The sequence below is a fragment of the Lycium barbarum genome, chromosome 4 (assembly GCF_019175385.1).
Source record: "Lycium barbarum isolate Lr01 chromosome 4, ASM1917538v2, whole genome shotgun sequence".
Taxonomy (NCBI): domain Eukaryota; kingdom Viridiplantae; phylum Streptophyta; class Magnoliopsida; order Solanales; family Solanaceae; genus Lycium; species Lycium barbarum.
In genome coordinates, this window is record NC_083340.1 from 110,166,232 (window position 1) to 110,191,294 (window position 25,063).

General features: G+C 36.8%; 4 protein-coding genes across 4 annotated transcripts; 2 read left to right on the forward strand and 2 right to left on the reverse strand.

Moving 5' to 3' along the window:
* Nucleotides 1-10,308: 10,308 nt before the first annotated feature.
* On the forward strand, nucleotides 10,309-11,733 carry LOC132637668 (putative receptor-like protein kinase At3g47110). Its single transcript, XM_060354724.1, has one exon. It carries the CDS (start codon nucleotides 10,309-10,311, stop codon nucleotides 11,731-11,733), a length of 1,425 nt encoding a protein of 474 aa, XP_060210707.1.
* Nucleotides 11,734-11,777: 44 nt separating this feature from the next.
* LOC132636228 (probable LRR receptor-like serine/threonine-protein kinase At3g47570) lies at nucleotides 11,778-13,747 on the forward strand. Its single transcript, XM_060352971.1, has 2 exons — nucleotides 11,778-12,724; nucleotides 13,021-13,747. Exons 1-2 carry the CDS (start codon nucleotides 11,779-11,781, stop codon nucleotides 13,419-13,421), a joined length of 1,347 nt encoding a protein of 448 aa, XP_060208954.1. The 5' UTR covers nucleotide 11,778; the 3' UTR covers nucleotides 13,422-13,747.
* A 4,159-nt stretch (nucleotides 13,748-17,906) lies between these two features.
* LOC132638510 (F-box protein At3g07870-like) lies at nucleotides 17,907-18,626 on the reverse strand. The gene has a single exon (XM_060355361.1). The coding sequence runs from the start codon at nucleotides 18,437-18,439 to the stop codon at nucleotides 17,927-17,929; it is 513 nt and encodes a 170-aa protein (XP_060211344.1). The 5' UTR covers nucleotides 18,440-18,626; the 3' UTR covers nucleotides 17,907-17,926.
* Nucleotides 18,627-19,475: 849 nt separating this feature from the next.
* LOC132637669 (F-box protein At3g07870-like) lies at nucleotides 19,476-23,194 on the reverse strand. The gene is made up of 2 exons (XM_060354725.1): nucleotides 22,826-23,194; nucleotides 19,476-20,531 (listed from the first exon to the last, which is right to left on the reverse strand). Exons 1-2 carry the CDS (start codon nucleotides 23,192-23,194, stop codon nucleotides 19,476-19,478), a joined length of 1,425 nt encoding a protein of 474 aa, XP_060210708.1.
* Nucleotides 23,195-25,063: the final 1,869 nt, after the last annotated feature.

Genomic DNA, 25,063 nt, shown 5'->3' on the forward strand with positions numbered 1-25,063 from the left:
GATTTGGTGTTGATGGTCTTAGGTTTCCTTTGATTCTCCTTGAATTTCTATGGATGAAGTGTTGAGAGAATTCTAGAGTGTTCTTGAATGGTGTAGATGCATAATGAAATAAAATGAAGCTTGGGTCCCTTTTTAATAACTCAAAATTTGATTTTTAATGAATTGTCGTCGGGGTGTACAGTGGTCGTAAACTAAAGTTTACGGACCGTAAATCAGTTTACGGACCGTATAGTGTGGTCGTATTTAAGCATGTCCCAAAACAGAGAAGTTGGCTGAAGAACATGGCAGTTTACGATCGAGGTTTACGGGTCGTATTCCAAGCCGTATTTAACCATTTTCACAAATTACAGAAAGTTGAAGTTTTTGGCAAGCTGGAGGACGATGGCATTATACGGTCCGTAAATCACTTTACGGGTCGTATACTGATTTATGACCACTGGCTGTGCTGAAATTCTTCAACCTTATTATTTCCAAAAATTCATGAATCATCACCCCTTACTTAGTACAACATCACGCACTCATACCCTTCGTTGGTCTTATTCATCGTTCATGTACGGGGACTTTTCCGAGGTGTAACACTGAGGTAGAGAGGTTACAGGCTGAGGTTCGGGATTTCGATTCCCTTCAGGCTTCTCTCAGAATGCTTTTGGAGGACACGAATAGCTCGTTACTGGACAGGGATAATTCTCTTCAAACTCTGACTTCCTCATATGTAGGTCTTCAGAACAAAGTTTCTAGGCTCGAGGATGACTTGAACAACATCCGGGGCCAGCTTCTTAGTGTTGAGGTTTACGGTGATCGCCTTCAAGCCCGGTGTCAAAAATTGCGGCTCCGTCGTGATTTAGCCATTCTTGAGACTAAGAGGGATACGCTCAAAAAGGCAAGTGTTCCTGATTTTGATCTTTCGACGTCACTCCTTGAAGCTGAAATCAACTTGCAGGCTGTGGAAATGACTCTCGAGGACATCCAGGATCCTGAGGCAAATGAATCAGGAAGTGAAGATTCGAATCACCACCAGCCACTGGGATTAGTCCTTGTACTTGCTCTTAACTCTTCAATGTCATAATTTTTACTTCTTTTTCCATTTTGACCACCTGTCAATTCCTGCTACGACTTTATCACACTTTGATTGTTAATCCTGTCTGATCATGAGACTAGCTTGGGTTTGCAACATGACCATTGGCTCAATACAACTTGTTTCATGCTCCGCTTTCTTTCTATTTTGCTTTTTGAACAAACATTCCCTTCACCTTAGCTATTTTCGCTCCTCGGGATTCCCAGGGAAATACGGAGGCTAGGTTGCCGAACAGCAACCAAAAAAAAGAACTTTAAGAAGGTAATCTTCTTTAAGCTCTTCTTGATATGTCCACCGAAGACCTAGCCAAGTTACTCCCTGCTCGTCCTCGCAGAAGGTTCTAGAGATGTTTGAAGAGGAAGCAACCCATAAGTTTAAGTTTGCCATCAAAAAGAGTTTTTTGTAGAAGGAATATCCTATAGGTGTAGTTTTACCATAACCATGTAGGAAGAATTCCTTACTTCAATTTTTTAGAACAATTGATTCTCTGAAGTTTGATAACAACATATTATAATTCCTTTGTACTTATCTTGGGTTTTTCGGTCATTATCAATGGATATCTTTCATTTCTGACTAAACAAACATGACTTTGATGCATATCTTGTTGTCATGCTCTTACCTACAGTTCTGAAAATTCATTATTCTGGTGCAAGACAAATTATGTAAATATTCACTACTTACCCGAATTCGTTGCTCCTGAAAACGTCTCTTCTACTTCATTTTTTTTAATTGATAAAGGTTGTTCTTGTACGATACTTTTTGCTGAACTTGGGGAAAATAGAAAATTCTTACTCATTTAACTTCAAGTAACCCTATTGTTTGTCCAAAAAATATGAATTTTCCAAAGTTGGGACTCAGTTGACTATGAACCTGATTTTTCTGGATTTAAATATCCAAGAGTCTCACCTTTTGCATTTTGTTGCTTCTAGATTTGACTTATTCAGGTTTTATGTATCTCCAAATTTTGATTTTCTTGGGGTTTATTACTTCGCCATCTGAGTTATTGAACGGGAATGAATCATCCAGTTCAATTATTATTTTTATGAATAAGGCCTTATATCTATGCTGATGAATCGGACGTCTCCGATTCATTTGGGCATTATTTGCTTAATTGCAAACTTACAGTTTCGTATATAGCTTGATTATGAATAACACTCTCAGTCAGTGCTTCTGGTTAAAAAAAAAAAAGTCTATTTGACCAATATAATTCTCTCTTTCCTATAAATGAAGCATTTAAGAAACAAATTTATTGCAATCGAACAAACTTTGACTTAGTGTTTGGTTCACAGTCCCCAGTTCTTACAACACTTAACTTTAAAGTTTGTTGCTACGACTCTTGAATTAATCAACTTCTTGCGGCCATTCATCTTGAAAGCTTCCTTGAGATTATAATCGATTTTTGACCTTTATTTAGAGCAACACATTTGTTGCTGGCCCGTTAAAAACCTTGCCAAAAAAATCCTTTCTATTTTTAGGGATAAAAACAGGGCAAAGGGAAAAGGAGTGCAGCATGCGTTCCCTAAGTCCTCCGAATTATTGTTGCGCCATTCTTTTTCCTCCGAGGTCCATTCTTGCTAGGAAGAATTCCGGAATGAATCTTCTGCTCCTTGTTTTGCCTCCGAGCTTCATCCTTACAAGGAAGCGTTCCGGAATCAACCTTTTGTTCCTGTAGTAAATATTAAAAATATTCTTATAGAAGGAATCGTTCAAATCAAACTTACCTCCAAACAAACTTGGCCTGAAAATCCTAAGACTTTTTTGCTTCAACTTTCTTCTCAAGTATTTTCTCCGATCCCACAGTCCTTCACTTATACCATTTTGTTACGCTCAATAAATTGGCTTATTTCTTCCTCTCTCTCTCTCTCTTTTCCTTCAACTGTGCCACTATTGGACATTCCATTCATTAAAATTTCTCGTCGGGACGTACTCCACTCCCTTCGGAGTTGAAATTCCAACCTCTTGAGGGAAGCTAATATCACGACGTTTGTATCCTGAATCCAAGGTTTCCCTAGTACAACTTTAAGACCCTCATCCTAATCGACTACTTGAAACTTCACATTTTCTTCTACACCTTCGGTGGCTACCATTAAGTCCACAACTCCGAATAGAAGTAAGTCAATGGCTCTCTCCTCAGACAATTCCATTTCACCCATTTCAACCAGTTGTTCTATAACATCCCACTGAATAATGTTCACTGCACTCCTTGGAGCTACTGCTATTCTAGAAACCACAATACCATTGATTAAAGTGTAAATCACCAGATCATTAGGATGAGGCTAAATTTTCCTTGTACTTCTGTTTCCTATTGATAACACATCCTTCCGCTCTAATTTCGGAGTCTTTCGCCCGAGCACTCTCGTCGTCTCATTCCTTTCAACCGATGGTACTTCTTCCGATAAATATCTTGCTTTGTCTGAATACGACTAATCAAAATAATCAGCATTATCAATAAGAAACTTACTAACTTTAAGCCTGAGATCAGAGATAACTCGATGCCCAGGTATACCTTCCTTTCCGGTTGTGATCTGAAGGAACAATTTGATCCTTTTCTGGTACTTCTTTGGTTTGCTCGGATTCATCAATTATCATGTTAATAACATAACGGGGATCAGTTTGAGGCTCTTACTTCATCAAGTCCCTATGCTTTCGGTAGTTATCTTTGGCCCTATCACGCAAGAATTCTCTTAAGTAGCCGTCTTTTAATAATCGTGCTACCTCATCCCTGAGGTGCCGACAGTCAATCGTTTGATGACCATGAGTCCCATGATATTCACAAAACAAGCTTATATCTCTCTTTCTTGGATCTGTCCTCATGGATCTGAGTCGTTTCACACCATCGATTTTATTTATGACCACAATCAATTCTACTAATTCAATATTAAAGTTGTACTCCGACAACCTTGGATTTTCTTTTTTACTTGTAGCAGAATCAATTGTTGCTGCCTTGGGCTGCAATCCATGTCTGCTCTAGCCAGACTCGCCCTTTCTATCCGAAATTGGACTCTTATACTGATTGCCCCGGCTCCGTTCGGGTCTCGTTCGAGATCTTTCATGTTAACCATATGGCTGATATCTATCTTTTCCAAATCTAGAATCTGAATCACTATTCCTTCTTGGCCTGTAGTAATTTCGACTCCGACTGGTTGACCCAGCCGGCAATCCGAACAGGTCATCTTCCACCCGAATTTTTGAATGGTACCTATTATGAACGTCTGCCCATGTTGTAGTAGGGAACTCTAGTAAATTTTCTTTTAACTTTAATTAAGCATTAGAACTTTTATGATTCAATCCTTTGGCAAATGCCTATGCTGCCCATTCGTCCGGTAATAACATACGTTCCTTTTGGAATCGGATAACGAATTCTTAAGCAATTCATCATCTCCTTGAGCAATCTTAAATATATCCGCCTTCCTTGCTGATACCTTCTCTGCCCCAACGTGAGCTTTAATAAAGGCATCAACAAGCATTTCGAAAGAATAAATTGAATGTTCCGAATGCAATGAATACCAAGCCATTGCCCCTTTCGACGAGGTTTCACCGAACCTTTTGAGCAGAACGGACTGAATTTCATCCGGCTTCATATCATTTCCTTTAATAGCACATGTGTATGAGGTCACGTGCTCTTGAGAATCAACAGTTCCATCGTATTTAGGCAGATCCAACATGTTAAACCTCTTTGGAATGAGTTTAGGTGTTGCACTTGGCGGGTATGGCAGCTCCACATATCTTTTCGAATCTGGTCCCTTTAATATTGGCGGGGTTCCCGAGAATTGAACGCCTGGAACACTTTTTCACTCTGATCTAACTGGCTATTGAATTATTTATCATTTTTCTCCAACCGGTTGGAAAGAGCCTCCAAGTACTGCATCACCTCAGGTGCCGCAACATTGCCTCGGGCTTCACCACTGCTTTCTCCATGCACTGCCTCCACATTAGGCTGGTCAGCATTGTTTTTCCCTGCTTGCAAATCTGCAATGGCTTTTTGGTATTTTTCCAACAACTCCAGTATTTTTGCTATTCCCGGATCCGTTTTTGTAACCACTTCTTCTTTGTGATCATCGCTAGAAATGTTGTCATCTTCAGTGTGCTTGGATCCATGAGGTGATTCTGGGACTTGCTCGTTCCTTTTACGGTCATCTCCTACTGTTTGATTTCTTTCCAGAGTGTTTGAATTGTTCAACACTCCATCAGCTTTGTTACACCTCGAAAAAAATTTCATTGATATATAGTGAATAGACTAACGAAGGGCACGAGGCATACGATGTTTCAATAAGTAAGAAACAACATTTGATGATCCTAATTGAGATTTCAAAGATATACGAGATAAGAGAAGAAAGTTTGCCAAGAAAGGCAAGGTGCACGTTATGTATCGGAAGAGATTTACAAGAAACAAGTTAATGTTGACTTAATGATGCCTTATGGAAGAGTTATAATGATCCTTAGATTGGTAATGAAGTGTTAAACAAGTGTCAAGAAGGTTCCATAAGGATTGGAGATCAAACGAAACGACGGAAATCATTTCAGGAAAATAGGGTTATACGACCTCTTATAGGGTCCGTATAACATTATACGATCCGTTTAACGGTCTGTATAGCACCCAACAGAAATGTTGTTTCTCTGATGGTGAAGTACGGTCACTTATACGGACCGTATAATGTTGTACGGACTGTATAAGTGTCCGTGGAAGTCCCGACGGGCTGAATTAAGTCCAAGTATAAAGTGATGTTCCCACTTCATTATTTTCATTTCCCACTCTTCTCCATCTCTCTCAAGGCTTCTAGAGTGTTCTACACATTTCATCAACACTAAATCAAGACTAATCAAACATCAACTTCATCAAACCAAGAGAATCAAGTGTAAGAAACTCATTAGGGTTCATCCAAGGCAAGAAATCCCATTGGAAATGAACTAGGGTTTTGGCTCAAGTGAAGTATTTCCACTCAAGGCTCATTCCCACACTATCTAAGGTAAGTTTTATGATCATTCCATGTTTTTTAAGGTATTGAGAGGTTGAAAGACTTGGATTGTAGAAGAAGATAGAAAATGGGTCATAAATACAAGAATAGTGGCATTTTTTAGTAGTAGTTTAGAATGAGTCATGATTCTTGATATGTTGTGATTATAATTATGTAATAAATTATATTAAGAACATGGGATAGACATTAAATTGTGAGTAAATGCAATAGTGTACTATGACCATGGTTACGGATTAATTGAAGTGAAATTTGGGAAATGGGGATAATATAGGTGTATGAAGATTGTTGCTTATGATGTTGTGAATGTTATTATAGATGTTTGGGAGTTGGTGTATGATATGGGGAAAGTTGTACAAACAAATGAACACTGCCCAACTTTCTCTAGCTTTAGTTAAGTATGCTAAGTTATCGATTATCTAATGTTGATACAAACTCTCTTGAAGGTAGAAACGTGAGCATTGAAGGAGAATGATCAAGCGATAGAATAGCTAAACGAAAAGGTATGTAAGGCTAGTCCCTTCCTTCTAAGGCATGACTCCTATGGCATGAATTCTCCTATTTTCCCATGACTTTCTTACATCCCGAAAATTATAAGTCTATGATTATAAAGAGCTTCACATGAGATAGTGAAACGGGAGATATTATGAGCATGATAGTGATGATGATAAGTTAAGCCTAAAGATTCTAAAGCTAATGATTCTAACTATGATCCATTGATGTTGTTTATTGTATACACTCACCTTATGTGTCAATTCCTTCAAGGTGAGGCAGAATGCTTATGAATGCTCCATAATGGAATCGAGGGTTCACGACCTTATGTCACCCCAATAAAGTATAGTTGTCTTTAAGTTTCTATGCATGCATTATGATGAGTACATGATGATGATATTACACCGCGCCTATATGGTCGGGCAGACACCGCTAAGGCGGGCAGCGTATACACCATGTCTAGATGGCATGGGCAGACACCACTAGTGGGAGGCATGACATGGTTACCCCGAACGCGGGAGGCCTAGACGCGGGCTAATGATGATCACACCGTACCTATATGGTCGGGCAGCTTATATAGATATGCATACATTATATGATGATGTTTATGAAGTGAGTTAGTATGCTTTATTTCTATCAATATTGACAGTCAGTTACAGGTTGTCTTTCACTTGATGTCTCTTTATTTCATTGATGTATCATTATTGTTTATGCCTTACATACTCAGTACAATGTTCGTACTGACGTCCTTTTTCTTTGGATGTTGTGTTCATGCCCACAGGTAGACAGGGAGGTGATCCAGGTTCGTAGGAGCTATTAGCAGGCTTGAGAGCACTCCATTGTTCTGTTGGTGCCACTGATTATTGTTTGTGTGTGTGTGTGTGTGTGTATATATATATGTATATATATATATACATATATATATACATATGTTGTGGGCACGACGGGGTCCTGTCCCGCCCATATGTCTAGTACTCTAGTAGAGGCTCGTAGATACGTATATGTGGGTAGTATGGTCTTACGATGTCCTTATTGTATGTATATTATTTTGATAGCCGAAGGGCTTATGTATATAAAGGTAAATATGTTTCCAATTGAAAATGGTTTTCCTTATGACTACATGTGTGAGGGAAATAAATGTATGCAGGATAAGTATGAAGAGTGTTAGAATGAGTGGTGCTCGGTAGTTAGCTCCAGGTGCTCGCCATGGCCCCTCGTCGGGTCGTGACAAGCTTGATTTCCAATATTCGTCATGTTCAATTTTTACCTAGTAATAGAGATTTAAAAGTGATAAGTACAATGGTTAGAGCAACAAAACAATATCACTATAATTCTTAGCCCCATGGTGGGCGAACTGTTTACCCTAAAAAGAGAACTGTTGAATTTATTTGTGGTTTAAAGGATTCGTAATTTATTTTTTTATGAATGAATGAAATAAAACCAATGGTAATTATTATAATCAGTCAGGTAAAAATATATTGAAGGTTAAATAAGCTATAATTGAATAAATAAGCCTAGATATGGTTGATCCTTAGAGCAAATCCTTCATGGGGTTTCCTCCGGAGGAACAAATATTAGTTTCGGCTCTAAGAAGATGAGAATTATTCTGGTACTAAAGTATAAATAAGATAGCTAATTGAAAAGACTGAAACGCAAAGAATGAATGTAAAATGAATGTTATTCGATGCCCTTTCCCAGGGTTGTTTGGCTCCTTTTATGTACAAATACATCAGCTCTTAAGCTATGATTAAATTCTAATAATGGGTAATAAATGCTATCTTAATTCTAAAATGTAACGCTTGCTCCGTATCTGGACCGATCATATAACATTATTCTTCCATTAATGATCCGGTGCTATTACCTTTGTGAATTTGCTCCGGAAGTCTCCGGGGCTTGTTACTCGAATTAAATGAGACAACTTGCAACATTCCACCTTCTTCTACCACGTGCTCCAATACCACTTTGCCACGTGTCGAGCTAAATTTTGCCGCGTATACATTGTGAGTGGTCCTAATTTCACTAAGTGAACTTCTTATTGGTTGTCGACTTAGGCAGTTGGATATATGTTGCGTAGCATGATCAATTTCCCCTTACTTCACTTGGCATGATCAGCAGGGGTTGCATGCAGTGGCGGATCCAGAATTTTCATTCAGGGTGTTCGGAAAAAAGAAGAAGCTAAATATACACTGTAATTTTTTGCTGAGGGTGTTCAAAAGTTAATATATGCACATAAATACAAAAAATTTACCCTATATATACACTGTAATTTTTTGCTGAGGGTGTTCGCAGTTTTTCCATTGATTGATTCTATAACTCTGAAGTTTCTTATGTTTTAATTCAGAATGAAATATTCCTAGTGTTCTAAAATAGTCCTTTATTTTAGTCTTAAGAACGTGGATCCCCCTGGTTGCATGAGCAAATATTTGCTGAAAGTTATCTCTAAAAAGCCTTGGCGTAACTAGCAGTGGCGAAGCCAGGAATTTGGGGAAGGGTGTGCAAATTTTGTTCTCACTTGTGTTAACAGTGTGCAAAATTAAATATACTCATAATCGCTAACATTTAACCTATGTACACCGAGTAATTTTCTGGCGAAGGGTGTGCAGCTGACCACCCTTCGCCTAAGTTGGCTCTGCCCATGGTAACTAGTAAAGTTATCCGCATATAGCGGAAACTTAGTGCACCGGACTGCCAGTTATCTCCAAAATAATGACCAAGCTAGCCTTTCATTGAATCTTTCATGCACCAGCCATTATATTTAGATCTTTGAGATTTGGTCCCACCAATTTCTTTAGTAAGATATTAGCGTGCTCCATCCATACAAAGCTTCACGTGATTCTATGGTCAATGTGCAGCAAATTCAACTTTGGTAGACACTCCAAAATATCTAACCCTGTAATTGTCCTATAGTGTAGTGATGACAAAAATTATAAAGCAACTACAGATTATACCCTTTTCACCATGTCCATGAACCACAAATTCATGTCACACCTACAATACTAATTTTAAGTAATATTGTTCATGTCGGTAGCTTTTTCTAAAAAACTTGTTCACGTCGGTAGCTTTATTAGCACGTAATATTTTAAATATTCATTAGCGCGATTTGAATACTTAAATCTTTACAGAATTTTTGGAGTCGCGACAATGTCACTGATTCGAATCATGCCGCAGATAAAAATGCGGTTGAAAGTGGAGAAGGATAGAGGCCCATTGTCCATCGATTGAGTTTAGAACCGTAGACACTAGCCCTCGGGTATTTCTTGGTTATTAAAAAAAGTATTGGAGACACTCACCTAAATGGTCATAGTAAAACTAATCTCTAGTATCATGCTCTTTGAAATACTTTTGACTAATTACTGACTTCAAAATGTTGACATCTCAGAGAGGACTTGTCGACAGAATAATTCCTTTTTTTCTCTTCATAAGTAACACTGCTTATTTCTCAACCAACAGTGTTAAGGTACTCCGATATCAGGCTAGTATTATTTTTCAAATGGATTTCTATGTTCAAAATCTCATCCTAACTTGTTTGGTGAACTTTCAAATCCTTGCAGTCATACTATTCCTCATCTTACCAATTCTACAAAATGCTTCTGCAGCCATTCTTGGAAATGAGACAGACAAACTTGCACTTCTTGATTTCCAATCAAACTAACTTCTGATCCTCAACATGTTGTATGATCTTGGAATGATTCAATACATTTCTGCCAGTGGAGAGGAGTCACATGTGAAAAAGGTCTCCAAAGGGTAATTACATTGGACCTTAGTGGGATGGAATTGGCTGGTACCTTGTCACCAAGAATTGGAAATCTCTCTTTTCTTGAAACACTTCACGTATCAGACAATTCATTCAATTCTAAAATACCCTCAGAATTTGGTTACTTGACAAATCTCAAGAACTTGAACTTGAGCTTCAACTTCATACAAGGGAATATACCATCCAATCTTTCTAGCTGCACAAGTCTCATTAATCTTGATCTGAACCACAATTATCTTATTGAACAAATTCCTCCAGGACTAGGGTCATTATCAAAGCTTCAGAAACTATATCTCAATAACAACAACCTCAGTGGGAACTTTCCATCTTCTTTTGGAAATCTTTCATCTCTCCAAGAACTTAGTGTGAATTATAACAATCTTGAAGGAGAAATCCCATCTACAGTTGCCCTTTTGCAAAACTTGACAGTATTTAGAGTGGCGTTAAACCATTTCTCCGGTGTGTTCCCATCTTCGCTTTACAATATTTCATCGCTTCAACTTGTCTCAATCACTCAAAACAATTTTCATGGTGACCTGAGGCAGGACTTGGTGCTTGTTTTTCCAAATATTCAAAGACTCTATTTAGCTGGTAACGGTTTCACGGGACGTATACCTGTTTCATTGTCCAATGCTTCAAATCTACTCCAGCTAGATTTAGCAATTAACAAACTCATTGGATCCATACCTCCGAGTTTTGGAAACTTAAGGGCTCTCCTTTTCCTTAATATCCATTCAAATCAACTTAGAAGTGATGATTTGAATTTTCGTACTCCTTTAACGAATTGTAGCAGGCTAAAACATCTTAACAACAAGTTTACTGGCGAGTTTCCAAGCTCTATTGGCAACTTATCATCCAAGTTGAGTTGGCTAAACGTTTACAACAACTCTATACAGGGAAGCATTCCTGCAGAGTTAGCAAAACTTGTCGGTTTAAACGCGTTAGGGATGGGACTAAACTTCTTGACAGGTAATATTCCAGCTTCACTTGGAAAACTTCAAACTTTGAAAGAGCTTTACTTGGGATCAAATCAATTGACTGGAGAGGTCCCTTCTACATTAGGAAACCTTACACAAATATTGTACTTATACCTGCATAATAACAGTCTTGAAGGAACCATACCTTTTGGTTTTGGTAATTTCAAGTTTCTCCAACAAGTTGACCTTTCTCACAATAGCTTAAACGGGACGATTCCTAAACAATTTATCGGGCTTGCTACCCTTTCGCGAACACTAAACTTGTCGCACAATTCCTTGAGCGGTGCATTGCCTAGTGATGTTGGTAACTTGCAACTTCTTACTGCACTTGATGTCTCATACAACAGATTGGCTGGTGAGATACAGATAGGCCAATGTTTTTCTTTAAATAAGCTTTATCTTCAGTCCAACATCTTCCAAGGAACCATTCCTAATATGAGTCAGTTGACAGGTATTCAGTAGTTAGATCTTTCGAATAACAAGTTAAGTGGTCAAATACCTCAGGATATGGTAAAGTTGCAATCTTTACTTAATTTGAACCTATCATTCAGTAATCTCGAAGGCACGGTACCCATAGATGGGGTGTTCAAGAATGCAAGTGCAGTAGAAATCAAAGGCAAAAACCTTTGTGGTGGAATCTCACAGCTTCATCTATATCCATGTCCTGTAAAGAATACAAGGAAACCAAGAAAGCAAAATGCTTCACTTAAGGTCATTCTGGCAATTGTTGCAGCATTTTCTTTCTTAATTCTGTTGTTTTCCACATTCACTTTCATGTACCTGAAGAAAAAGAAGAAAAATTCAAGAACTGAATTTCCTGCAACATCATCTATGGAGGATATCCCTTTGCACCCCAAAATAACATATAAGGAGCTTCACAATGCAACCAGGGGATTCTCATCAGAGAATTTGATAGGGACCGGAAACTTTGGTAGAGTGTATCGAGGAGCTCTTCCACCGAGTGAAGTAGATATGGCGGTTAAAGTTCTTAATCTCAACCAGAGAGGAGCTTCCAAAAGCTTTCTAGCTGAATGCCAAGCCTTAAGGAACATCCGGCACAGAAACCTCATTAAGGTTCTAAGTGTATGCTCGAGTTCTGATTTCCAAGGAAACGATTTCAAAGCTCTAATATACCAATTTATGCCAAATGGGAGCTTGGATAAGCGGCTGCACCCTCAAGGAGGACACTTTACATATGCAAGTTTAGATATCGTTCAAAGAATTAGCATCGCGGTAGATGTTGCTTCTGCATTGCATTATCTTCACTACCAGTGCACAACCACGGTAATTCATTGTGATCTCAAGCCTAGCAATATTCTTCTTGACGATGATCTCACAGCTCATGTGAGCGATTTTCGTTTGGCGAGACTGCTCGTAAAAATCAACAGGGAAACTAATGTAAATCAGTTCAGCTCCCTAGTGGTTAAAGGAACCATGGGATATATAGCTCCAGGTAATAACTTCAATAGTATGTCATATTATAATGATTTCTATACCTAGACCATTAATCTTTCTAACAACACTAAGATTTCATTTCACGTATGACTACTGAACTTTTAACTACAAACTCCAGCTACTTTAATTTCACAATAAAAGTTTGACTTCACTGTTTTATAGTGGATACAGTGCAGTTACTACATGACAAAAGAGAGTTCGGTGACTTTATTGTTATACTACGTACAATGCAGTTATCATATGTGATATTAACCATATAACACTAATGCCTTCTTTTTTGAATTTTTGTTTCAGTATATGGCATGGGAGCTGCTGCATCAACATGGGGAGATGTCTATAGCTATGGTATTCTCTTGTTGGAGCTGTTCACTGGAAACAGTCCTGTTGACGAAACATTTCAAGATGGTCTCAACCTTCATAACTTTGTCAAGCATTCGTTACCAGATCGCGTACTAGAACTTATTGATCAATCAGCTCTGGAAGAAGCAGCATACCAGGGAAACTTCAAGGCTGATCCATGGATTGAATGCTTGATTTCACTTCTTCAAATTGGTGTAACATGTTCAGCAGAATATCCACAAGACAGAATGAATACGAAGCAGGTTCTTGATAGACTTCATTCAGTCCGAGGCAGGTTTCTTGGACCCCAAATTCACCCTGAAGAGCAGTTGTATACCGCTAGTATAGATGAGTAGGTACTGGTGGGAGGTTGCAGGTACCCGGCGGAATAGTTGAGGTGCTCGGTGGGATGTAGCATGTACTAGTGGAATAGCCGAGATAAGCTGGCCCTGACACAACCATGATAAAAGGAATTGATAAGTTTTTCGGTGATGGTTTTTGATCCAAGTGTTGCTCCCTGTGGACATTTGAAGAGTATGGCACTGGAAAAAATTGGTTAAGGTGTTGCAGCAACATTGTTAGTACTTAGCAGGTGTCTTTAAAGCTGTTCTGTAGTTTCTCCCATAAAGGAATTAGTCGCCTTATTATATAAGTCAACCGTTCAATAATGAAAATTACTCCATTATCATTGAGTAATTACTTTATGAAATATTTACAGGATTTAATAGATAACCAACAAGGACTAGCTAGAAATATATAGGATATACTAAAGTTAAATATTAAAGGAAAATTAAAGAAGCAATATAGTACTTCCTTTCACCTTACTCCGTTCAATAATGAAAATTACTCCATTATCATTGAGTAATTACTTTATGAAATATTTACGGGATTTAATAGATAACCAACAAGGACTAGCTAGAAATATATAGGATATACTAAAGTTAAATTTTAAAGGAAAATTAAAGAAGCAATATAGTACTTCCTTTCACCTTTACACTAAGATGTCTAGTAGTCTTACTCCAATTAATATCTATCATATATATATTTAATTAAATTATTATGCTGTGTCATCCCAGTGAAAGAAATAACCATAATGTGGTTGAAAGTGTAGGAAAGAATAGGAAGAGAATATTTTTCTTAGAGAATGCTCAAGTTGTATTCGGCTACTTAAGGCCACTTGAGATGATTACAATCATCAATTACATCTCTATTTATACTACTCAAAAAACCAATTCAAAAGTCTTGCACAAATAATTAGATACATGTATCACAATTCACTAGATACATGTATCACAAACTTTTAAAAGATTACTTGAAAAACTAAGAGATAATATTGAAAGATTAAATGATATTCTTAAAACAATAAAGAACTTCTAGAAAACATAAAAGTCAAGGATAGTATCCTTGTGAATGCATTAATTCTAACAGAAAGTTGACATATATAAACAAGTAAACAACTACTTAATCGAATGATGCTATGGTCACTAAACTGTATTATTATATCAGTGAAGTCACAAAACTGTTTTCAATCACATTAAAGTGACTGAACATTGCTCACTATAACATTAAAGTTACAAAACTTTACACACTATAAAAATAAAGTCATAAAACCTTTTTTTTTTTTTTTGCCACATCAAAGTCACCAGACTTTGCCCAATATAAAAAGTAAAGTCATCAAACTTTACCCTGCCATAACGGCAAAACCTACTCACCGATAGTATCCGTTTACAATTGCTCTTCAGGTTTGATTTGGGGTCCAAGAAACTTATCTCGTATTGAATGAAAGTTTATCAAGAACCTGCCTCATACTCATTCTATCTTGTAGATGGTATGCTGAACATGTTACTCCAATTTGAAGAAGAGAAATCAAGCATTCAATCCATCGATCAGCCTTGAAGTTTCCTTAGTATGCAGCTACTTCAAGAACTGATTGATCAACAATTTCTAGTACCCGATCTGGTAATGAATGTTTGACCAGACCATCTTGAAATGTTTGTTCGACAAGACTTTTTCAGGTGAACAGCTCCAACAAGAGAATACCATAGCTATAGACATCTTCCCCCGTTGATGGAATAATAAAATGTATTAGCATTATGTTCATCGTATGATCAGTGAACTTCACCTACTATAACAATAAAGTCATAAAACTCTTGTTTGTCACATTAAAGTAATTGAACTATATCCACTATAACAGTAAATCACAAGTATTTGTGAGTGCTAAGACAATACAATGATCGGAAGGTCAAATTTAGGGCTAAGAAAATATGTGACAGTACCTGACATTAAATTTAACTCTATGTTGTCAGACAGATTACTGTTCCATGTATGAAAAGCATCATAAATGAGATACTATTGATGTAATTACCTGGAGGTGTATATCCAATGGTTCCTTAACCACTAAGGAGCTGAACTGATTCACAATATTTTTGCGTGTTGAATTTTATAAGCAGTCTTGCCACGCCAAAGTCGCTAACATGAGCTGTGAGATTATTGTCAAGAATGACACTGCTAGGCTTTAGATCACAATGAATTACCGAGGTTGGGCACTGGTAGTGAAGATAATGCAATATAGAAGCAACATCTACCGCGATGTTTATTCTTTGAAAGATATCTAAACTTGCATATATATCCTATCCTTTTTGAGGGTGAAGCCACTTGTCCAAACTCTGATACCATGTAGAGAATAGCAAAAGAAAAAATAAATTGGGAAGACCTCAGCTAGCCTAAATTGTTAACTAAGATCGAAAGATTCAACTAAAGAAGAGAAAGCTTAGGAAGAATTTAGAATAAGAGAGCTTGGTTACGGAAGAAGACTTCTTGAATTAGCTTGAATGACTTTGAATTGAGTTGGTTACAAATGACTAAGATCACCCCTATTTATACTTGTGTTTGGATGGATTTAGATATGGTCCTAGATAAAAATATCTAAACAATTCTATCATCATCCACAAATATCTAAGACTCTAGAATATCTGGATTTTTCTTAGGTACAATAAATATCAAAGATATACCAATATAACTTTCTAGAAGCTCTTCTAAAGATCTATGATTTTTTGTTCTTCCAAATAATCAACTTTAGTTTTCCACAGTATCATTATGGAGGCTATGCACCAAATCGTCCTGGTATGAGCCGAAGGCTAATTCCCGACCCTAGGACTCCTGAGTTTGAAGAGTTCAAGATGAACCCCGTAAAGGGATAACTGAAGACAATTACACCTCAGTTACAGACTCTGATTGGTATATCTGCCCTTGAGGTTCTGTCAGCTCATACGTCAGATGAAATATATCTTGGCCAGAGAGATGCCGTTGAATGGACCAATGACAAAGAAGTACTGAATGCTTTTGAAAAGTTTTGATAGAAGCTTGCTCAAATTGAGGAAACTATTTCAATGATGAACAATGACAAGAAGCAGGAGAATAGGACTGGGTCTGTGAAGATGCCATACACATTCTCTTATCCTACAAGTGAACCAGGACTTACTGCCAAAGTAATTCCCAATAGTATCTCAATCTAAAGTTACTTCTTGTAATGTTGTTGCGTCATCTGCACTATGTTTTAAAATTTAATTATGTTAGGCCTCCTATATAAGTCGGGTCTGTCAAACTGTTACTTAGCTTTAATATTAAACCAGCTTTGGCTCTGGTAATATAATTATAATACGAGATATCATCTCCTTTCTGGTTAATTTATTTGTTTCCTTGCTCTACTTATGAACTTGAATGTAGCACCAACAACTTTAAAGATGATCATGTGAAATGAGGTACACATGTAGAGTGTCCCAAGGTACATATATAAAGTTTCTTATTTGTTCGAAAATTTGATTTTTCTTTTCTATTAGGTGTTGGTTTGTTCAGAATAATCAACTTATGACATAAAAGGCAAACAAGCTTGTATAGAGATAATATTACAAGTGTAGACAAATGTTATACTCTTCTATTATCCAAATCTCCAAGTTCTCTCCAGTGCAAGTTAGCAAGCATGCCAAAGTCACCCTCTCAAGGCTGCTAGAAGATATCGTAAAATAAGTCACTACAATAAAGGTGTTCAAGATGCCAACAATGTTGATTGGACTCTTCAACAATGTCGCTAGGTGCGTGTTCGATCATTCAAAAGAAGTGTAGTTTTGGAGGATCTGACATGGGTGCGGCAATATTTTCGGAGAGTCCGAGCAAATAGGATGCGAACTAGACAGAGTCACTAATAGAGCTTTCAGATTGAAAATATGGGAGCAAAGTTTTCACATGGATGGTCGACTTAAGTTAGTTGTTATCATCACACTTACATTAGGTTCGGAGTCATTTTAGCTTCATGAGAGATTGTATGGCATGTAACGGTAGGTGTGAGATATAGAAAATTCCTATTTTCGAGAAGCATCCCCGAATGTAGCAGAATAAATATAGATGATTTATATAGCTGACTCCAACTAGCTAGGGACCAAGCAACAACGTTTTTCGTTGTTGTAGTATTGCTTTTCACGATGAACCAGTGAACCTTTGATGACAGAAAAGTCGTCAAGTAACATCCTAAACTAGACTATATATGTATATCAACGAAGATGGTGATATAATTCTCACCTAACCAGTCTGCAGCTGTAATTAAGCATAAATGACCAGTAGTTTGATGATGTAAGTTGCAATGTACAAAACAAAGATGATTCTATGTGTTACTGATTGTGTCAGAATGTACCCAAAACAAAGATAATTCTATGTCTTAAAAGTTCAAGGTAGAAACACAAAGCAACAAAGTACTAAGAATGCAAAAGAACAATGAAATGGCATTAGGAGGACATGGTACCAATATATGTTTAAACATATGTAACTATGCTTTTCAACATGCTACGTGTTCGATAATTTTGATGATCTAATTCTGTAAAAGATAAGAAGGCGGGATATCTGTCCAATTAAGGCAACCTACATGAACAATTGTATGAAATAAATAAGGCATCCCCTCAAACTTTAGAGTCCTAAAGACACCACTATAGGGATCATATGAAACCAGATTTCCACCTTTGTACTCAAGCAAGAGCTCTCCATTCTTCGACAAGCATAGAAATTTCACCAATGGTTGCAAATGATCAGTGACAAGATTTAGAGTTGGTGTATAATCCCCAATTATGAACTCCTCCGTCCAAGACTCATTCACATTGTATTCTTTCATAACCCAAATTACTAATCCTCCCCCATTTTGATAAGATAATGTTAGAACAACAGCAAGACAACCTCCAAGAACTGCTAGTTGAAACTTGCTAAATCCTGAGTTTACACCAAAATCAACTGTTGTTGCCTCTCCAAATAACTCATCAGCTAAATTAAACGGAACGATACGCCTATCACAATATCCATTATACATTCCAAATTGGCTAAACCAATGCATTTTCTCATTTAACAAAATTCATTTAGAACTTGGATCAATCTTGTAATGAATTTGCCCAACACTTCTCCATCTGTTGCTACCGAGAGTAAATACTTTAACATCTGAAATACAATTTGGATAGGGCCAAGGGTCATCAAAAACAAATTGGATCATGAGACAAGTTGTAAAATGATTTGCGAACAAATGTGAATTGAAGTAAAGATGTTATGGGAAGCCTGGAAGCAATGTCACAAGGAATTTCTTGAGTTGCTTTTTTGAGCATTAAAAATAGAGACTCTTGAGTTCCTTTTTTGAATGTTTAAAATAGAGATGTACTAGGTAGTTGTAAAAAGACCGTGTCTTTAAGTTGCCAATACATTTGAGTTTCCACACAAATATTTATTTGGACTAATGTCTTAAACTTAAAATATAATCCAAATATTTTATGTAATCCAATTATTATTTAAATGCAAACAAATATTATCTACTTCAAGATTTGTCGGAATGTGAACTTGTTAAACCTAAAAGATCAGAGTTGAATTGCTAAAAATTGTTCATGACATTAAAAGACATTCAATTACTAAATAAGCCTACATATATGAGTTAAAACTAACGAATTACGCCTGCTAGAAGTTAAGAACTATCTTCTATGACATCTCAATCGTGACTTTTGAGGAACCAATTTCTGCTAAAACTACTCCTTTCAAATGATGCTTTTAAATATTCAAGGTTGATATGGATAACAGATTGATACATTCTGAATACCACATAAATCTTTAATATATACTGAAAATCAGCACCTTCTTTTGTATGTTACAGAGAACTATTTCAGGAGACAACGCAACAAAGTACTAAGAATGGGAAACAAGATACAATGTCATTAAACATATATGACTAAGCTTTTCAACATAAGTTTGATGATCTAGGTACGGAGTCGTCTTAGTTAAGGAGCGCTTTACACTCAAATGTGAGACTTTCTGGCATGAATCCAAATTTATTCGGGCCTCAATGCATGTACCAGACATCTAGTGAGAACCCAGAAGAAATATTTGATGATCTAATTTTGTAAAACATTTGCAGGTGGGATATCAATCCAATTAAGGCAACCTACATGAACAAATGTCTTAAACAAATTAGGCATCCCTAGAAACCTTAGTGTCCTAAAGACACAATTTTTAGGATCATATGAAACAAGATTTCCACCTTTGTACTCAAGCAAGATCTCTCCATTTTTCAACACGCATAGACATTTCACCAATGGCTGTATATGTTGTGTGACAGAATTTGCATTTGGTGTATAAGCCCCAATTTTGAACTCCTTCACCCAAGATTCTTTGACATTGTATTCTCTCATTACCCAAATTTCAAATCCACCCCCTTCATAGTCTGGCAAACTTAGTGCAACAGCAAGACAATCTCCAAGAACTGCAAGATGATACTGAATATTTCTTTCCTTTATGCCAAAATCAACTTTTGGTACTTCACCAAATACCTCATCAGCCAAATCAAACGAAACGATAAGCCTATCAAAACGTCCATAGTACTTACTAAATCGAGTCAACCAATGGATCTTCCCGTTCAACACAAATCCTTGAGAATTCGGATCAAAACGATAAACATTTTCTCCAACACTCCTCCATCTGTTGCTAGTACCAAGACTAAGTACTTGAACGTCCGATTTACCAAAACAGGGAACTCGAGACCTACGATAACGCCCTGAGGCTGAGGCATGATTATACATATTGGCATAAGTTATGATCTTGATCACCTTGTACTCTTTGGTAACAGGATGAAAGCCAAATCCCAAAATCAATTTTTGTACCTCAAATTCTACTGATCTAGGGAGCTGTTTGTAGTCCCTTGTAAAAGGATTGTACACATAAAGTGCATCACTAAACAGAGAATCACATATGCACAATAGACCGTTACACGAACCGACCACTTTAAATTCCGGGACAGAGTTTGCAAAAGGGGTCCTGATTTTCCTCACAACACCATGATTGGAAAAATCAAGAAAGCATAGCTGATTTCTTAAAGGGTAATCCGCGTGAATAATAATGCAAGGATCGGTCTCTACTGCACGACAAAAGTGCTGACTCGCAAGATCTGTGTCCTGTAACAAGTTGTAAAATGATTTGCAAGAAAACTTAAATTGGACTAAAGATGCTATGGGGAGCCTGGAAGCTATGTCAAGGACAATTTCTTGAGGTAGGGAATTAAATCCATATATGGGGAGAGTTTGATCAGACTGAAATTTGTGTTTCTTGATTTGTCTATCCATAAAACAGAGAAATTTTAAGTAGAAAGATTTGTAAATGGAGGAAATTCAAATGTGTGTGAGGAAAGAACTATAGGAGGCGTTGAAATTTATGGATTTCTTGTACCACTCCTTGTTGCGGAAACAAAGTAGTAAAGCATATTCTTTTCTGACAGCTAAACTTATTCTCACTAATATTCTGATTTTAGGTCTCCTAATATTTGATAAAGTACATTTAATCTTCATTGATTGAAATGCATATTTTTTGTCCTTTTATGTAGGAAGTATGTTACATTTGACAATTTTTAGAATTATATTATCATCAAACATGTAGTATGCTTAACATAAAATATATGTAATTAAGTGGTGAAATGGTTAATGATTATCATAAATTTGTGAAAATGTACCAGCAAAGATTTCAAAAGTATACATATCAATTATTTGAAAGTTGAATATACTTGGTCAAATAGCACAAGAACTAAAATTAAAATTTAACAATAATTGAGGGTCCAAAAATATTGTTAACCCTTACGTCAAATTCAATAAATATACATGAGATACTTCTCGGTCCTTTTTGTATGTCGTTTAAGATTTTGCCACGTTGATTAAAAATTCATGTAACAACACTCATCGTGAGGATATTTGACTAAATTCCCCTTATCACTTTCTTAAATGAACAATTAAAAGATAATAAGCCAAGCCTTCAAGTGAAATTGAAAGTATTTTCACATGTACTGCAATTTGGAAAATCTTGGGAAGGTTTTGGGAGCGTGCGTCTTATGAAGGGTCTCATATTTAAGTAGGGCTATTTTAATATGGGTTAATTGCCGTTCTAGAGTACCGCGAATATATTCTATAATTGAAGTATGAAACCAGTAAATTGATACCCCACGGATCAAAAAAAATGTTCAATTAGTCATTTACATATTTCTTAAGAAAATAATAACTTCTAGACAAAAATTGATAATTTGACTAAATTATCTCTAGTTAAATAGATATTGGGATTTGATCAATTAAAACTTAATAAGAGCAATTTTGAAAGAATAAGGTTAATTGTTTCTTGATTTGGTAAGTGGATACTCTTTTTAAACAAAAACAAAAAAAAAAAAGATAAGTGGACTCTCTTTTTTATTCGGAGGGAGTATAAGGGTTTTATGGGTTTTTTCATTTTTGGCCCATCAGCCGAATTAATTACGGGCACTAGTCAAACTATACAAAACCTATACAATAGCACATTGATTATGTACATTTATGTATATTTTGTGTATACTATATGTATATTTATACTTAATATACAAAACCTATACATTTTCTGGCTATTATTTTTTTGAGCGGTCCAAAAATGTATAACAACAACAACATACCGGTGAAATCCCACAAAGTGGGGTCTGAGAAGAGTAGAGTGTACGCAGACCTTACCCCTACCTTGAAAGGTAGAGAGGTTGTTTCCGTAGACCCTTGACACAAGAACAAGCAATTCAAAGCAGCATTAACTGAAATCCATGGCTAAATCTTACGAAAAGCATGAATCATCTACGTGACCGGTCCAACAATATAATTATCCCTTTTTAATGTATTTTTCCTTTAGAAACCCTTATAAAAATAAGAAAATATTTAAGTAGATTTACTTTTAAATTACGTTGTTGTAGAATTTTAAAAAAAAATTAGTCACCGTGATGTTGACAAGAATTTGGCATGGACAATGGAGTCTTTCTTGTTATCGTAACAGCTTATCAGAATTTGTTATTTCTTTATTTATTTCTATTATATATAAGTGCCAAAGGAGGATCAACATAGCATCAACAAATTGTACATAAAGCATTCCATGTTGTACCCATCTATTTCTATTATATTCTATTCTATAGCCAAAGGAGAACCAACATAGCATGAACAAATTGTACATGGAGCATTCCATGTTATTTCTATTATATTTCTTTTCTATTATATATAAGTGCCAAAGGAGGACTAACATAGCTTCACCAACTTGTACCAAAAGCTTTACAACTTGTACACGCAATTAATGTTTGTATCATAAGCTATATAACTTGTACACTTTACTCAACTATTTTTTAATCCCACGTGAATATATGTCATAGTACTTAATATTTATTCCCTTCTCATATATAGATCATACTAATACACCGTGAAACCTTCCATATTCCTCTGATGAACATCTTCGTAGCTAAGGAATCAATTTCCACCAACAAAGGATATAGTTGATGTTCCATACAATACTCAACTCCTTGTTTGATGGACACAGCTTCAGCAACTAAGTTGTTCCCATCTGCAATCTTTTGAGCTGTTGCATATACAAGATCCCCATTATCATTCCTAATGCAAAAAGCCACTGAACTAGGACCTGGATTCTCTTTTGAAGCACCATCACTATTGTACTTATACCAACCCCTTGCAGGCAATCTCCATGTCACAGTTATGCACTTCAGGATTGGTCTAAACTGCTCAAAATAATCAATTATATCAGGCCACTTGTGAGGAATGTTCTGCCAAGCTGGATACATTACTTTGCATAGCAAGTGAATATTCTGAGAAATTTCATGAATCACCCTATGAATAGACATTAACACTCCATGAAGATTTGTGTTTCTTCATTTCTATAATTGCCACATGATCATTGCTGGCACTGCTTTAATGATAGGTTTCAGCTTGTAATGACAAATAGTATTCCACCATATTTGCACTACATGTTTCACCTGAGAGCAATTCATTTATATGCCAGCAACACTGCTAAATACCTTCCAAATATATTGTGCAGCTTCACCATTCAGGAATAAGTGATCAATGGTTTCCTGTTGTGGATGTCACGACCCAACCCCGTAGGCCGTGACTAGTGCCCGAGTTGGGCACCCTAACGAACTTATCCAATTCGAATCACATACAGATAGCATATATTGGCACAATTGTCACACACTGCCTTAAATTATATCAAACTATCTCAGACACATTTCAGCACAACCAGATGCATGTACATATATCAAAAGCCGACAAGGCTATCAAATGGCACAACGGCCCCAAAACATATACAAATGCAAGCCGACAAGGCTACTATGGCGAATGGGATCATACAAACACACCTATGCAAAAGTAGGCACAACCCACATATACGTCTACAGACCTCTAAACAGACCAAACGGATCATAAGGCGGGTCAGGGCCCCGCCGTACCCCTGAACAAATATATACATACGCATCGAACAAGTATATATACCAAAAGGTAGGCTCCAAAATGAAAAGAGCACTCCAAACTGCAGAAGAGTGTCCTAAACTGGTGGATCACCAAACTGTGCGTCTGTACCTGCGGGCATGAAACGCAGCCCCCCGAAGAAAGGGGGGTCAGTACGAAATATGTACTGAGTATGCAAAGCAGAAAATACAGAAACAAATCTGAGGCATAAACGAAATAGTAGTACAGGACATAAGTATAAGTCCAACATATCAAAATGTTTACTTTAAAACATAAGTCATGCGTAGGGTACAGAAGAATATGGTCGCCCGCCCGTCGTTGGCGCCATAACACCAGAAAGTTTCAAATCTCCGTATCTCTGTCACATATCATAGCACAGCATAACACCATACACAGCATAACACCAAATATAAGTGGAACCCGACCCTCTTGGCGAGTAGCTCGGTGAACCATAAACACAGCATAACTCCGGAGTATATCAAAGTGCGCACGACAACAGAACCGGCCCGGGACTCGGCGAAAGGGATAACAGAATGCACGAGTAGATTCGTGAGTAGTCATATGCATAAAATCATTATCATAAACTCAAACATAAGTAAAATGATCATACTTGAAAATCGAATCATAGTCATAACAAATTCTTTCAAAAGTTCTCCGAATTACATAAAAGAAAGTCGCGGGACCCACGGACGGGTATTGACCCGAGTCGGGCCCGCCTATGGAAAACATACTCATTATACATCATGCGAACTCCTATAAAAATATTGGAGCAATCCGAGCCTTTATGCAAAAGATATGGCATTCAAAAATTACGAAATTCTTTAAAGTGAAACCTTTCTATGCAAGGTTCGGAAAGCGGCTATTTCAAAGACATAATGGTTCATATTTCATCAAATCATACATAAGAGTGCCAAGGAATATATAAGGATCAAGACATGCTCGGATTTCGAATCTTAGAATTTTCCTCAAGGCTTATAATCTAGCCTATTGAAAACTAAGGCATGCCAAAAGAAAGAAGGATTGGGCTTTACATACCTTTAGCGTTTAGTCGTATTATAACTTGTACTTGCTGCCCAAAAACACTTATCCTATATCAAGATATCAAGAGCTACAATCAGTCTACAAAGGAATTTAATACGTATTTTGACGCTCACAATCCCTTTCTAACATTTAAACGACGTTTCGTT

What these genes read in the sequence shown, in the direction of transcription:
- LOC132638510 (XM_060355361.1), bottom strand. Translation starts at nt 18,439, where the DNA reads ATGCATTGGTTTAGCCAATTTGGAATGTATAATGGATATTGTGATAGG.
- LOC132636228 (XM_060352971.1), top strand. Translation starts at nt 11,779, where the DNA reads ATGGTAAAGTTGCAATCTTTACTTAATTTGAACCTATCATTCAGTAAT. An exon ending in CATGGGATATATAGCTCCAG is followed by an intron (nt 12,725 to 13,020) that starts GTAATAACTTCA and finishes TTTTTGTTTCAG; the next exon opens with TATATGGCATGGGAGCTGCT.
- LOC132637669 (XM_060354725.1), bottom strand. Translation starts at nt 23,194, where the DNA reads ATGTATCCAGCTTGGCAGAACATTCCTCACAAGTGGCCTGATATAATT. An exon ending in TCATCAGAGGAATATGGAAG is followed by an intron (nt 20,532 to 22,825) that starts GTTTCACGGTGT and finishes AACTTGTTACAG; the next exon opens with GACACAGATCTTGCGAGTCA.
- LOC132637668 (XM_060354724.1), top strand. Translation starts at nt 10,309, where the DNA reads ATGGAATTGGCTGGTACCTTGTCACCAAGAATTGGAAATCTCTCTTTT.